This window comes from Equus quagga, unplaced genomic scaffold (assembly GCF_021613505.1).
Source record: "Equus quagga isolate Etosha38 unplaced genomic scaffold, UCLA_HA_Equagga_1.0 203_RagTag, whole genome shotgun sequence".
Taxonomy (NCBI): domain Eukaryota; kingdom Metazoa; phylum Chordata; class Mammalia; order Perissodactyla; family Equidae; genus Equus; species Equus quagga.
This window is the reverse complement of record NW_025798627.1, coordinates 9,813,696-9,829,322: the sequence shown is the minus strand read 5'-3', so window position 1 is coordinate 9,829,322 and position 15,627 is coordinate 9,813,696. Positions and strand designations below refer to the sequence as shown.

General features: G+C 35.8%; 1 protein-coding gene across 2 annotated transcripts in view; it reads right to left on the bottom strand.

The window, feature by feature from the left end:
- Window positions 1–6,398: 6,398 nt before the first annotated feature.
- Window positions 6,399–15,627, bottom strand: part of LOC124233469 (collagen alpha-2(V) chain) — a 402,012-nt gene continuing 392,783 nt past the window's right edge. For both annotated transcript variants that reach the window (XM_046650583.1, XM_046650582.1), the window contains 5 exons: window positions 14,360–14,467; window positions 12,187–12,478; window positions 10,539–10,726; window positions 8,787–9,026; window positions 6,399–8,102 (listed from right to left, as the gene is read on the bottom strand). In XM_046650583.1, coding sequence (XP_046506539.1) covers window positions 7,956–8,102; window positions 8,787–9,026; window positions 10,539–10,726; window positions 12,187–12,478; window positions 14,360–14,467 — 975 coding nt within the window. In that variant the 3' untranslated portion in view covers window positions 6,399–7,955. The remainder of the gene's footprint in view (window positions 8,103–8,786; window positions 9,027–10,538; window positions 10,727–12,186; window positions 12,479–14,359; window positions 14,468–15,627) is intronic.

Sequence of the window (15,627 nt, the reverse complement as noted above, 5' to 3'; positions counted from 1 at the left end):
CAAATCCATGCCATAAAGCAGTATGAAAAAATATATTAAATCTCCAGAACAGAAGGAAAATGACAAGTACCCAGAAAACAATCCCAAAGACAATGAAATCTAGAACCTAAATGACGATGACTTCAAAACAGCCATTATTAAAAAACACAAGGAGTTAAAAGAGAATACAGATGGACAACTCAACGTGTTCAAGAGCTATGTCACAAAAGAGCTTGATACTATAAAGAAGAACCAATCAGAAATACTGGAGATGAAGAACACAATGGAGGAGATTAAGAAAAATCTGGACTCTCTGAACAGTAGGGTCGATAATATGGAGGACAGAATTAGCAATTTGGAGGATAAGAATATAGAAATGCTGCAGACAGAGGAGGAGAACGAACTAAGACTAAAAAGAAATGAAGAAACTCTCCGAGAATTATCTGGCTCAATTAGGAGATGCAGCATAAGGATTATAGGTATACCAGAGGGAGAAGAGAAGGAGAAGGGGGAAGAAAGCCTGTTCAAAGAAATAATGGCTAAGAACTTTCCAAACGTGGGGAGAGAGATGGAACTTCATGTGACAGAAGCCAATAGATCTCCAAACTTTATCAATGTAAGAAGACCAATCCCAAGGCATACAGTAGTGAAGCTAGCAAAAGTCAACAACAAAGAGAAAATACTAAGGGCAGCCAGACAGAAGAAAATAACCTACAAAGGAACCCCCATAAGGCTATCAGCAGATTTCTCAGCAGATACCTTACAGGCTAGAAGAGAGTGGAATGATATATTCAAAACTCTGAAGGACAAAAACCTGCAGCCAAGAATACTCTACCCAATGAAAATATCCTTCAAATACGATGGAGAAATAAAAACTTTCCCACATACAGAAAAGTTAAGGGAGTTCATTGCCACAAGACCTCCTCTTCAAGAAATGCTCAGGAAGACCCTCATACCTGAAAAATCAAAAAAGGAAAAGGGTTACAAAACCCAGAGCAAAGGACATAAGTAGAAGGAAAATAAAAGAAAGTAGCAGCTCTTCATCAGAACAGGTTAGCAAAAGTCAAATGAAACATTAAAGATAAAAGGAAGTGAAACACCAAGAATAAATATAATCCTGTCATTTTAACCACAAACTCACAACACAAGAAGGAAGAGGAAAAAAAATCTGACAATCACAACCTAGAAGGGGAAGAGAGAAGGGATGGAACGTTTTAATTCAAGGAAATAAGAGGCTATCAGAAAATGGACTATCTCGTCCATGAGATGTTTTATACAAACCACCTGGTAACCACTAAACAAATAACAAGAATAAAGACACAAGTTACAAATAAGAAGAAAGCCAATACAGAAATTTACCTACCTGAATTTGTAATCCAGAAATCATGGGACAAGAAACAAAGGAAATGCAAGAGAACTGGAAAACAAGTGATAAAATGGCAGCGGTAGGCCCCCACATTTCAATAATCACTCTAAATGTAAATGGATTGAACTCTCCAATCAAAAGACACAGAGTGGCAGGATGGATCAAAGAACAAGACCCAACAATATGCTGCCTCCAGGAAACACACCTCAGCCCCAAAGACAAACACAGACTCAGAGTGAAGGGATGGAAGACAATACTCCAAGCTAATAATGAACAAAAGAAAGCAGGTGTTGCCATACTTATATCAGACAAAGTAGACTTCAAAGCAAAACAGATAAAGAAAGACAAAGAGGGGCAGTATATAATGATAAAAGGGATACTCCATCAAGATGACATAACACTTATACATATATATGCACCCAACACAGGAGCACCAAAATTTGTAAAGCAACTCTTAACAAAACTAAAAGGAGACATCAACAACAATTCAACAATAGTAGGGGACCTCAACACCCCTTTAACACCAATGGATATATCATCCAGACAGAAAATCAACAAGAAAATTACAGAATTAAATGAAAAATTGGACCAGATGTACTTAATAGATATATATAGAACAATTTGTCCAAAAACAACAGGTTACACATTCTTCTCAAGTGCACATGGAACATTCTCAAGCATAGACCATATCTTGGGAAACAAAGTAAGCATCAATAAATTCAAGAGGGTTGAAATAATATTGAGCATCTTTTCTGATCATAATGCTATGAAACTAGAATTCAACTACAAGAATAAAGCTGGGAAAGGGGCAAAAATGTGGAGACTAAACAACATGCTACTGAATAAACAATGGATTATTGAAGAAATTAAAGAAGAAATCAAATATTATCTGGAGACAAACAAAAATGAAAACACGCCATACCAACTCATTTGAGATGCAGCAAAAGCAGTCCTAAGAGGGAAATTCATTGCAATACAGGCTCATCTCAATAAACAAGAAAAATCGCACATAAGCAACCTCAGTCAGTAGAAGGAGGGAAATAATAAAAATTAGAGCAGAAATAAACGATATTGAAACAAAAAAAGACAGTAGAAAGGACCAATGAAACAGAGTTGGTTCTTTGAAAAAATTAACAAAATCGACAAAGCCTTAGCCAGATTCACTAAGAAAAAAAGAGAGAAGACTCAAATAAATAAAATTAGAAATGAGAGAGGAGAAATCACAATGGATACCAAAGAAATACAAGGGATCATAAGAGAATACTATGAAAAACTATATGCCAACAAATTGGACAACCTAGAAGAAATGGATAAATTCCTACACTCTTACAACTTCCCCAAACTGAATCAGGAAGAAATAGAAAATCTGAATAGACCAATCACAAGTAAAGAAATAGAAACAGTAATCAAAAACCTCCCCAAAAATGAGTCAAGGACCAGATGGCTTCTCTGGAGAATTCTACCAAACATTCAAAGAAGATTTAATACCTATCCTTCTCCAACTATTCCAGAAAATTGAGGAAGATGGAGCACTCCCTAACACATTCTATGAAGCCAACATCACTTTGACCCCCAAACCTGACAAGGACAACACAAAGAAGGAAAACTACAGGCCAATATCACTGATGAACATAGATGCAAAAATCCTCAACAAAATTCTGGCAAACCGAATACAGCAATACATCAAAAAGATTATACACCATGATCAAGTGGGATTTATACCAGGGACACAGGGATGGTTCAACATCCGCAAGTCAATCAACGTGATACATTACATTAACAAAATGAGAAACAAAAACCACATGATCATCTCAGTAGATGCAGAGACAGCATTTGACAAGATCCAACATCCATTTATGATAAAAACCCTCAATAAAATGGCTATAGAAGGAAAGTTCCTCAACATAATAAAGGCCATATATGACAAACCCACAGTCAACATCATACTCAACGGACAAAAACTGAAAGCCATCCCTCTGAGAACAGGAACAAGACAAGGGTGCCCACTTTCACCACTGTTATTCAACATAGTGCTGGAGGTGTTAGCCAGAGCAATTCGGAAGGAAAAAGAAATAAAAGGAATCCAAATAGGGAGGGAAGAAGTAAAACTCTTGCTGTTTGCAGACGACATGATCTTATATATAGAAAACCCGAAAAATCCATAGGAAAACTATTAGAAATAATCAACAGCTACAGCAAAGTTGCAGGGTATAAAATCAACATACATAAATCAGTAGCATTTCTATAAGCTAACAATGAACTAACAGAAAAAGAACTCAAGAACTCAATCCCATTCACAATCGCAACAAAAAGAATAAAATACCTTGGGATAAATTTAACCAAGGAAATGAAATATCTATACAACAAAAACTACAAGACTTTCTTGAAAGAAATTGATGATGACATAAAGAGATGGAAAGACATGCCATGCACATGGATTGGAAGAATAAACATAGTTAAACTGTCCATACTACCTAAAGCAATCTACAGATTCAACACTATCCCAATCAGAATCCCAAAAACATTCTTTACAGAAACTGAACAAAGAATCCTAGAATTCATATGGGGCAACAGAAGACCCCAAATTGCTAAAGCAATCCTAAGAAAGAAGAATACAGCTGGAGGCATCACAATCCCTGACTTCAAAGCATACTACAAAGCTACAGTAATCAAAACAGCATGGTACTGCTACAAAAACCGATGTACAGATCAATGGAACAGAATTGAAAGCCCAGAAATAAAACCACACATCTACAGACAGCTAATCTTCAGCAAAGCAGCTGAGGGCCTACAATGGAGAAAAGAAAGTCTTTTCAACAAATGGTGCCGGGAAAACTGGACAGCCACATGTAAAAGAATGAAAATTGGCCATTCTTTTACACCATTCACAAAATAAATTCAAAATGGATCAAATACCTAAAGATGAGGCCTGAAACAATAAGTCTTCTAGAAGAGAATATAGGCAGTACACTCTTTGACATCAGTTTCAAAAGAATCTTTTCAGACACCATAACTCCTCAGTTGAGGGAGACAATAGAAAGAATAAACAAATGGGACTTCATCAGACTAAAGAGCTTTTTCAAGGCAAGCGAAAACAGGATTGAAACAAAAAAACAGCCCCCTAGTTGGGAAAAAATATTTACAAGTTATTTATCTGACAAAGGGTTAATCTCCATAATGTATAAAGAATTCACACAGCTCAACAACAAAAAATCAAACAACCCAATCAAAAAATGGGCAGGGGACATGAACAGACATTTTTCCAAAGAAGATATAAGGATGGCCAATAGACACATGAAAAGATGCTCATCATCACTAATCATCAGGGAAATGCAAATCAAAACTACACTAAGATATCACCTTACACCCGTTAGAATGGCAAAAATATCCAAAACCAAGAGTGACAAATGTTGGAGAGGTTGTGGAGAGAAAGGAACCCTCATACACTGTTGGTGGGAATGCAGACTGGTGCAGCCACTATGGAAAACAGTATGGAGATTTCTCAAAAAGTTAAAAATAGAAATACCTTATGACCCAGCCATCCCACTACTGGGTATCTATCCTAAGAACCTGAAATCAGCAATTTCAAAAGTCCCATGCACCCCTATGTTCACCGCAGCATTGTTTACAATAGCCAAGATGTGGAACCAACCTAAGTGCCCAGCAATTGATGATTGGATAAAGAAGATATGGTATATATATACAATGGAATACTACTCAGCCATAAAAAAGGACAAAATCGTCCCATTCACAACAACATGGATGGACCTTGAGGGTATTATGTTAAGTGAAATAAGCCAGACAGAGAAAGACGAACTCTGTATGACTCCACTCATAGGTGGAAGTTAACACATAGACAAAGAGAACTGATCGGTGGTTACCAGGGGAAAGGGGGAGTGGGGGGAGGGCACAAAGGGTGAAGTGGTGTACCTACAACACGACTAACAATAATGTACAACTGAAATTTCACAAGGTTGTAAACTATCATAATCTTAATAAAATGAATTAATTAATTAATGATAAATTAATGTCACCATCCTCTCCAGTCATAGATTATATCACTTCTGATTACGTAGAGTTTGAGGTATCTGTTGGACATGAAGGTAAAGAAGTCCACTAGTCTAATGGAACTTATAAATCCAGAACTCAGCAAGAAATTTGAGGGTCTTTGGAATTGTCTGCAGCAGCATTTCACTTGTAACATTCTTGAGCTCCAAATAAGAACTGGTATTTCTATAGTTGGAGATTATTAGTGTTTTTGACTTAAAAGCATCACCACATCTATCTAAACTCAGATAACCTGTATAGGTTGGACTTGAAGGAACTTTTAATACAAACAAAACTCACAAGTGTCTTTAGGTATATAAATATTCAAATTCAAGATGTAGATCTCAAATAATAATCAGTTTGGGGAAAAACAATGTTATGAAATAAATGTTGAAAATAAAACTTTGTGGGCCCAGCCCCATGGCATAGTGGTTAAGTTGGTGCCATCCACTTCAGTGGCCTGGGGTTCTCAGGTTCGCATCCTGGGCACAGACTCAGCACCGCTTGTTAGGCCAAGCTGTGGCAGTGTCTCACATACAAAATAGAGGAAGATTGCCACAGATGTTAGCTCAGTGACAATCTTTCTCAAGCAAAAAGAGGAAGATTGGCAAAATATCTCAGCTCAGGGCCAATCGTCCTCACCAAAAAGAAAAGAAATGAAAACTGAAAACATTTAGGCTAATTCATATGTGATACACTTAGAGAAAAATGTTTTATCATCACAGTTTATTCAACTATGAAAAATCAGTTGCTTTTCTCTTTTTATCAATAATACTACCCTGAGATTGTTAAGGGCATAGACATTGATAACTGGTGTCATGTTGCCTTTGTGAGTGATGTTGCAAATTGAATTTCATTTATAAGCCAGCATATACACGATGGAAGGTATTTGCTGGTTTATCTTGTAAACAAATGGCAAACAAAGAATACTACAACATCTTACTTTTCACTGTTGGAAATGAAATGGGTCTAATATGTTCAAAGGAATTCCACAAAACGAAAACCATTGACATGACAAAAGCGTGCATTTAATTCGATGCTTTGCAGAGATACATGACTAAAGTTGTGTGCATGGCTTGTCCTTTGGGATGGTCCCAGCTGTTTATTCTTAAAGAAAAAATAAAAATGGAGCCAACAAATGCAATTAAGGAAGAAAAAAACAACTTGAGACACAAGGGGACCTACACGTTCTGATCTAAGAAACATGCAAGTATTACAAAACATCCCAGATACAGAATGACAGATGAACAGTGAAAAGGCACTGGAACAATGCTCCTTCTTTCAGAAACAGGAAGTCTAACAGCTACGTTTTCACAAATGGTATTGATGAAACCATCTTTATTTTTTATTTTAAAGAATTTTATAGAAGGAATTTTAGCACCATCGTTAAAGGAAAAAAAATAATAATACATTTTAGCCCTGCCTATCTCCAGTCTTGGAATAACAACAGAAGCATAGCACCTTTTAGCATCTAAAATATAAACAAGAACAGTAAGTCCATCCCAGCTTCTAGAGACGAGGTAGCTCATGCTAAGAAATGTTGGGTCATTTTTCCTATGAGAATCAAAGGCCAAATGTTCTAATTCCAATCCTCACATTTGATTAGAGTCAGCTCCACAACTCAGTTTCTAAATCTTTTTCTTCATTATAGGCTTGAGGATGATGAGATTGTACATGTGGAAGACTCTCAACCTTGGGTCCTGGACATGTATTTATGAAGTTGTATGTGTAAATTATTTTGCATTCAATGTCTTCTTAAATAAGAAAGTGCAAATGATTTCAATGGCATACTCATGTAACTTCTACCTATATTGATAGATTGAGTCAAGAGGGAAAAGGACCTTTAAATTTGAATGAAGAAGTCTAAACTTACCATCCTTGACAAAAATTTAAGATTGCTTTGTTTTCCAGGAATTCCACTGAATATATATTATTTAAAAATTCCATTTAAGACAGTGAGAAACTGATACTTTTTTCAAAGTTCTCTTTAAAAAGTCTCTATGATAGTTTTACAACATCAAGACATGCAGGCGGGTTTCAATCACAAGAGTAAACACTTTGATTTCATTTTTAATTGATAATCTGGGAATCAGAGGTCACAGAAGGGCACTACTTTCTATTTTTCAAACTGCAGCCAAGTGAAATAAACATGTGCTATGGTTTTACATACCCCACTCTTTAAGCTACCTGCCAGGAAGAAGAATTTTCTCATAAATACTAAGCAACTTTGTCATTACATTGAAATAAATTGAAGAAAACGGAGATTTATTTATTTAATCAGTTTACTTTTTTTTAAAGGTGGTCACTGTCATTGGTCGTCTTAAACCTAAACTGCTGTATTGAAAAATATTTTAAATCAATTAAAACTTGAGGATTGTAAGTAAAATAAATATTCTGAAGGATAAGGAGGCCAGGCACTTAAGACCATATATACAATGCTGATGCAGGATCAGCCATTACTTCAAGAGTCTCAGGATCAGCTTCAAACAGTCAAAGTTCTTGTGAACGGTGGTGGTCGTTGATGGTGGGGGTGGCGCTCATTGTCGTTGTATCTCGGCTTGCTTTACACAAAACAAACTGGCCCAATTTCAATGCCAAATTCCTGGTCTGTGCTGCCGACATCGACAGGGGCAAGATCTACGATGGGCAAGCGTGCCACATTCTGTGTTCTATATTCAAAGATGGTCTTGCCCACATTTCCATTTCGTTTCTGGAATTAAATGGTGCAATAGGTTAACAGTATGTACAAATTATTCCAAAGATGTTAGACTGCAACTTCTAAGCCAATTTTTATAATGTAAAAGCAATGATTTTTAGAGCACTACTTAAAAGTAAGAGTATTGCCCATATAAAGTGAGGTGTGAGCGTGCCGGGCAGGCATTTCTGTCATGCTTTCAATTGAGGAAACGCCCTTAGTTCTTTTGCAGCTTCCCAAATTGTCACTAACAACGTAATTATGAAAGCCCTTTTGCTTTTCACAAAGAAAACTATAATTCATCATTTAATATTTTCTCTTTTTTTCTATATATGCAAGTGGAGAGCCATACAAATAAGTGAAAAATATCGGTTATCTCAGATTGATTGTATGTTTTAGAATCAAGGAATTTTAAGCATGGAATTTAGATTAAATAAATTAAATAACTTGCAGAAGAACCAAAGTAAGTTTGCAGAAGAGCTGGATCAGATCCCAAGGATCCAGTCATTTCTTTATTGTTTTGTATAACATCTTTAGTGTGCTTCATGTACATTCAAATTTACCCTAAAGAACAGTTGTAAACAAACTGCTGTGCTTATATACAGGGTAAAATTGTCCCCACCTCTAGCGCCATGACAGTATTTTTCAAAGAAATCATTTTTTTCTTCAACCAGATCAATATAGATCAAAAGTACTTACAGAGCAAGTATCTTGAAGAACTACATATCTGAATCTAACGTTTCCCTCTGCTTTGATTTCTAAGTCATTCGATCCTTTGAGAACCACAGCTTTCTTCAGGTTCTTAGCTTGATCATCCATGTATCCTACACTGTTTTTACAGATGTAAGTAATGTTCTGGGAGGCTTCTTTCGATAAAAGGCGCAAGAAGGTCATTTGAGTAATGGCTGCATTAGGTGACTGGTGGTCTCCATAAACAAACTAGAAAAACAAAAAGACTCTCTGTTATATGCAATACTAATGGGTTTCATAGTACTATATGTGTGTGTGTGTGTGTTGATTTTAGGCAAATCAATTTTGAAGAGGATTACTTTTATTCTTTCATACAACAAGATAGTCTACCTATATGTGTGTGTATATACATATATGTATACACATCTTAAAATTTCTACAAATATTCACAAGAGCCTCTGGCCTTATTACCCCAAACAAGGGTATGAGGTGATGAAACCAATGATAATTATAGCTCACACAGAGGAAGTTTAAGTATTTTAAAATTTTCTTCTTTGTTTAAAAAAATTTGAATATTAGTTTTTAGAAAAAGTTCTTTATTTGAGCATTGGCTTGGATGTTCAATCACATATCAAAAATAACTCATTGTTTTTATTGAAAATTGCAATAAGAATTAGGACTTAACTATTGGTATAAAATCTTGTAGGAAACATGAACTACAAATTTTCCATTAGCTAACAAAAACAAATAATCAAAAATAATTTCCTACAGGCTCTTTTCTACTCATCCTTTACTTTGAGCTTTACTTTCAATGCTCTGATTTGAGCTTTTTACATAATATTAAGTAAATTACATTTCAATTAGATATATTTAAATTTGAAAATTTCCCGCTCATCAAATAATGATAGATTCAAGTATATCCTGCACACACCCACAACGTCCTCACATTATGTTTACTATGAACATGAGTTCTGAGGAAAGCTCAAGAACAGAGGTGAGAAGAAACTTTCAGAGGCTGCCATAAACAGATCCGGAATGAAATATTATATTGCAGCAGGAAGTGGCAAGGCTGGCTGAGGATCTAAGTACTGGACCATGAAAGAAACATGGAGGAGACTGGACTCCGAAAAATATTAATAGAATTCATATAATTATAAAATGCCTTAAGTCGAAAAAGTATTACAAAGTTTAAAAAAGGATTCAATTATTAAAAATACTATTGTGGTAACTATCTAATATTTATTTACAACTTACCATGTACTACACGCTGTGTTAAGTATCTTTTATTCACACAAAATATGAGATAAATATTATTACTTTCACTTTAAAATGGCAAAATTGAGACTCTGAAAGGTTAAGTGACTTCCTAAGGCCCGAAAGTCAGTAAGAGATCTGGGTACGAGTCTCCTAAGTCACCTAACGCTAAATATAATCCAAGTCTTTGAACTGCAATAAGACTCCTTCGAGTATACTCCACAGTCAGTGACACGCACATTAAAGGAACTAGTATTAAAAATAATTACTTTTCTCCATTCCAACAATAGGAAAATTATCATTCAAAATTTATGTTAATTTAATTCATAGTAAAACTTTGTTCATGCAATGATATTGCAATTGTAAATAATGAGAATATATCACTTCAAAATAAACACGGTAAAATAAACCCGGTCCAAAAATAATAGTATAGTCCTCAATAAATACTAAAATACAATAAATAGTGAAAAGCCAAGAACACAATTTTAAGTAATCACTTTCAATTACCTGAGATCCTCTATTCATGTCAAGGCCATACCACACAGGCTTATGGTCAGGAGATTTGCTGGCCCACCAGGTTTTACGTGGTACACTGGAAGGGTTTGCTGAAATACATGTTTCTCCTGTTTCCATGTTGCAGTAAACTTTGATTGCATCTTCAGCAGATCCCTGGTTAGGATCAATCCAATACTCACCTATTTTCCAAAATAAAAATATTTGCTAAATAAAGAGAATTTCAAACATGAGTATGATTAACAGAGGGTTTGAAAATATGAACCCATTGATTAAGGATTTTTTCAAAAGAGAGTATCCCAGATAAGAAATACTCTCCAGCTAAGGAAAAAGTAACTGTTATGCATTGGGTCCTTTCAACATGGCAGGCACTGTCCTAAGGCACTTTGACAAACCACGTACTTAAGGCTCCAAAAATTCATGTGATGGAAATATCATTATCTCCATTTTATAGATGATAAAACTATACCAAAAAGAATCCACAGTGATTAAGTGGCTTTGCCAAAATGGATGTGTTCCCATTAAATTTACAAAACCAATATTTTAAAGCAAATTATCATTGGCATGTAATAAAATAAAGCATTGTCAAAGCTATGAATAAAGTAAGTAAATGAACTGAACTGCAATTAGAATGCTATAAATTATCTCACTGGCCTTATTTAAAATTGATCTCATATATAAGAGATTCTTGAAATAGGCTATACCAAATTAGTGCTTGATGCCAGACATATAGTCAAAAAATACACAAAAAAATATATTTGTGTATATATCTCTATGTATATGTTTGTGTGTATATGTATATTATACCTATATATATATATATATATATGTATAAAATGTATGAAAAACTAAATTCTAAATGAAATGAAGGGACAGTGGTGAAATGTAAAATATAGAGTTGAGAATCAAATTGCCTATTCTTCAAAGATAACTTTAGCTATCCCTGTCCATGTCATTTCACAGTTAACTGACGCTTTTAAGTGTTTCATAGCTCATCCCTATGGCCTAGGATCCCTCTTCTCCAAGTCTTATTAGATTAATCAACATGATAGAATAATGCAAACTTTAGGCATGGTTTATTCAACTAGAGCAGAAAGACTATTTAATTCCAAAGTACTTTAGAACATCACTATAACATAATCCTGCCAGCAGAGATTCCTAAAGTAGGATTCAAAGAACATTAAACTACATAAAAGGAATTTCAAATTCACATAAATTTAGAAAATAATGCATACTTTATTCTACTCTTGATGATCCAACAATATACGTTAGCCTATTAAATCCTTGAGGAGTCATGTAGGTAAATAAATATGTTTAACCTTGCCTAAGCAGGTATTTTCTACATTGATATCATCACAAAATTATCAATATTTTAAGACTTCTGGATGGAAATGGAATGATCATCATGAAATTGGATCATTAATAGGATATATCCTCTATTCTAGTAACTATCATCTCACCCTATCATTTTTCATGTCATTGACTATCCCCATCACTAAACCATAAACTGTGTGACATCTTTTCCATTTTATCTCTTGCGTCCATCACTAAGTAGAGAGTCAATAAAATATTTTGGAAGGCAGTCGAGAATAACACAATCAGAAACAATGGACTTTGCTCAAGTGGGCAGCTGTCAACTCACCACTCTGCTTGGCGGAATGGCAAAGCTTCAAGTCATCACAAGTCCGGGCTGGGTGCTTTCTAGAGCCATCAGGGCTACGCATGGTTTCAATCTGACTACTGAGTGACTTCAAGGTAGCATGGACCCCTGGGTCAGTTTTGTTTTTGTCATCAGGAGCCGCCTGATCTTCAGTAAACTCTGGAAGTGGATCTGGCATGCTCTCATCGTAGTGCCCCATGATATCCCCAAGAGCAGCTGTAAGGTGGCCAGGAGGACCCGGAGGGCCAGGGGGACCAGGCTCACCAGGAGGACCCTAATTTTAAAAAATTGGAAATACAGTTAACACATGTTTTTGGTTTTTGTTTTTCTATTGGGTACAAAGGCACTGATGGGATTCGGTCCACAGGGAGTTACAATGCAACACCTAAGGTTGATGATACCAAGAGATCTGTGAATCACGCCCTTTTTTAACTAGATGCTTCTGGCCTGTCAACCTGTAACATTTCAAGCATGAGAAATGATGCCTAACTGTTTTTCCAGGCACCATATCTACAAGTCAGCATCTGAGAGAAAAATAAAAGCATAAAATATTTGCTCTGATGTTCACCCTGAAGATGCAACGTATTTGATGTTAAGAATATGTAGATATGTATGCCCATTTCCAAACTATTTTATGTAATGCACAACTAAAATGTTTTAAAAAGGACTTACGGACAGAAGCTGAAGGAGGAGATGCAGAGGAATTGTGGTGCGAGTTCTATAAGACCTCACATCAATACCAAGGAAATACCCACAAGAAACACCGACAAGACAACTTTTCCCTATTTCTAAATAAGGGTGAAGCACAGGAAGTACTTTTATGTGCATTAATTAGTGTGCAGATCAAAATTCTCTTCACTAATCAAAATTGAAGAAAGTTCTCTTTAGCCTTTTTATTAACAAAAATAAAGAGCTTTCTTACTTTTCTGCCACCAAGAACTACTGGAGTGATAGGGGAAAAGCACAAAAAGTGGCAGAGGCTAGGAGGGCATCCTCCTTATTAATTTGCTTCTGAATTTTCCCAGGGAAGAACTCAGCAACTTGAGAGAATCAGACGCCAACCTGAAGAGATGTCTAGTCCACACCTCATGTGGGGAGCACAGTACTGGGAGTCAGAGGCTGGAGTTCTCATACTGGCTCCACCACTGTTATATTGCTCTGGACAAGTTGCTTCAACCTTCGGTGCCAACATTGCCTCGCTCCCAAAAGACTATTAAATCTGGTTTTTTCCTTTAAGGTCATATCATGATTCCACATATTCGTTTATGCCAATCTCAGGGGAAGAGATTTTTTTTTTCTATCAAGGACCACTGAAGCACAAAATAAAGTCAATCAAGAGTCACATAAGTCAGAGGTATTCCAATTCTGTAGTTGTTTTTCACTCACAGTTAGAGAAATAAATAAATAGGAAATATTCCTCTTGATCATAGGCAATTTAAGCCTATCCAATCCATATAACAAATAATCAATGTTTGGTTTAATGATATTGCCAGTAAAGGGCAGAAACAGAATAAAGAGGGAAGGATAAATAAGACCAAGAGGAAGAAATACCAGATGCCTAATCTCAGATACATGCACACACACACACACAGAAACCCACACACACGTGAGCACGTGTGCATGGCAGGTAAATGAAGCTGTTTCCCAAAGATCTGGGGAGCCAGAGTCTAATGCGATGTATAGCTTTACACAATCCTCACGTTGATACTTTTGGAATTTTCAGGAAAAGTTTTGGTTCAAATCCTTCCTGAGAATTATTTTCAATGGAGAAAAACTTTAATTTCATACTCTTCACTTTCCAGCACTTTCATGAATGAGTAGATTCATCAGATCTCACATTTAGTACGTTGCCATTTAAAGCAAAGCGACGTTTTCATAACTTTAATTATAAATACAATCATAACTATAAATACAAGTCATATTTGCTCTTATGGGCACCACATGAATCAAGGCCTAGATAGCTTAGACTCAGATTTTATATGATCGGAATAGTATGTATTAAAATATTTGAAATAGTTACTTATATAGTCAAGCTCATGTATGACTTTTAGGTTTGCTTTGAGCGTTCCTAAATCTCTTGTCCACCAGGCTGCACAGCCATTCCTTGGATAGAATCCAAGCTACAAGAACCAATAGCAAATCCCTGTGATTTTACCTCAGGACCTGCTTCTCCGATACTGCCCCGCACACCAGGAGGCCCGATAGGCCCGAGTGGCCCAGGGTTTCCTTCTTTACCTGAAGGACCAACTGGGCCTGGAGGACCCTGCAAGAGACAAAGACTGCATTTTAGAGTCTATGAAGAAAACTTTTACAACGCCTTTGTCTCCTCAAAGAACTATGGAACTATGGAACTATTTCTTTATGGAGCCATCATAATGATTTCTCAGATTTGTTTTCCTAATGACTAATAAATGGAGTTCTGGCACTTCCTAACGTTTACTATTTCATCAGACATCAATTCCCCATCATTCATGCATGGTAAAAGATTATTATCAGTTAAAAACTTTAATAGACTAGTCATCTACTTTACTGGCAGGAGTTGTTTCATCAAATCTCATGTATTATAAACTTAATTAGAAATTCAATTAACCAGGAGTAAGAAAATGACAGAAGTTAGAGTGTTTGATATAAGTTAAATATGTGTGCTTATACCTCAGAATCTCATCACATCCTAATAATTTTTAATTTTTTGTGTGTGAGAAAAATTGGCCCTGAGCTAAGATCTGTTGCCAATCTTCCTCTTTTTGCTTGAGGAAGATTGTCACTGAGCTAATATCCATGCCAATCTTCCTCTCTTTTATGTGGGATGCTACCACAGCATGGCCTGATGAGCGGTACTAGGTCCATGTCTGGGATCCGAACATGCGAACCCTGGGCCGCTGAAGCAGAGCATGTGACCTTAAGTACTACACCACCGGGCCTGCCCCAAATCTTAGTAATTTTAATAGTAATGGTCTCAATGTCATGTATGATTTGTTTACACTGTATTTACACAGAGCAGAAATTCTTTCTAATGATTTTCCTAAATAATTATGTATGTCAATTGTCTAATGACATAAATGACCTATTAAAGGCAGCATTAATATTAATGTAGAATTTCTCAAAGCTTCAAATATTAGTTTCATTTTATGATTTGCTTCTGAATTAGCCCTATGCAAACTACTTCTAAGGGAAGTATCACAATTACTTAAAGGAAAACATACATCCAGCTTCAAAATCTGTCTCCACTTCATGGTAAGTCCTGTTATATCATCTCAAAGACTGCAAGTTTAATAGAAATTTCAATGAACACAGAGTAAGAAAATGAACTAACAGATGAGTATATCCACTCTAGATTTTAATGTGGGCCCATAGAGTAAAATGTCATATTTCAGGTTATTTCTACTGAAAGGTAATTGCTGATGGTTTGTCTCATACGTTTGC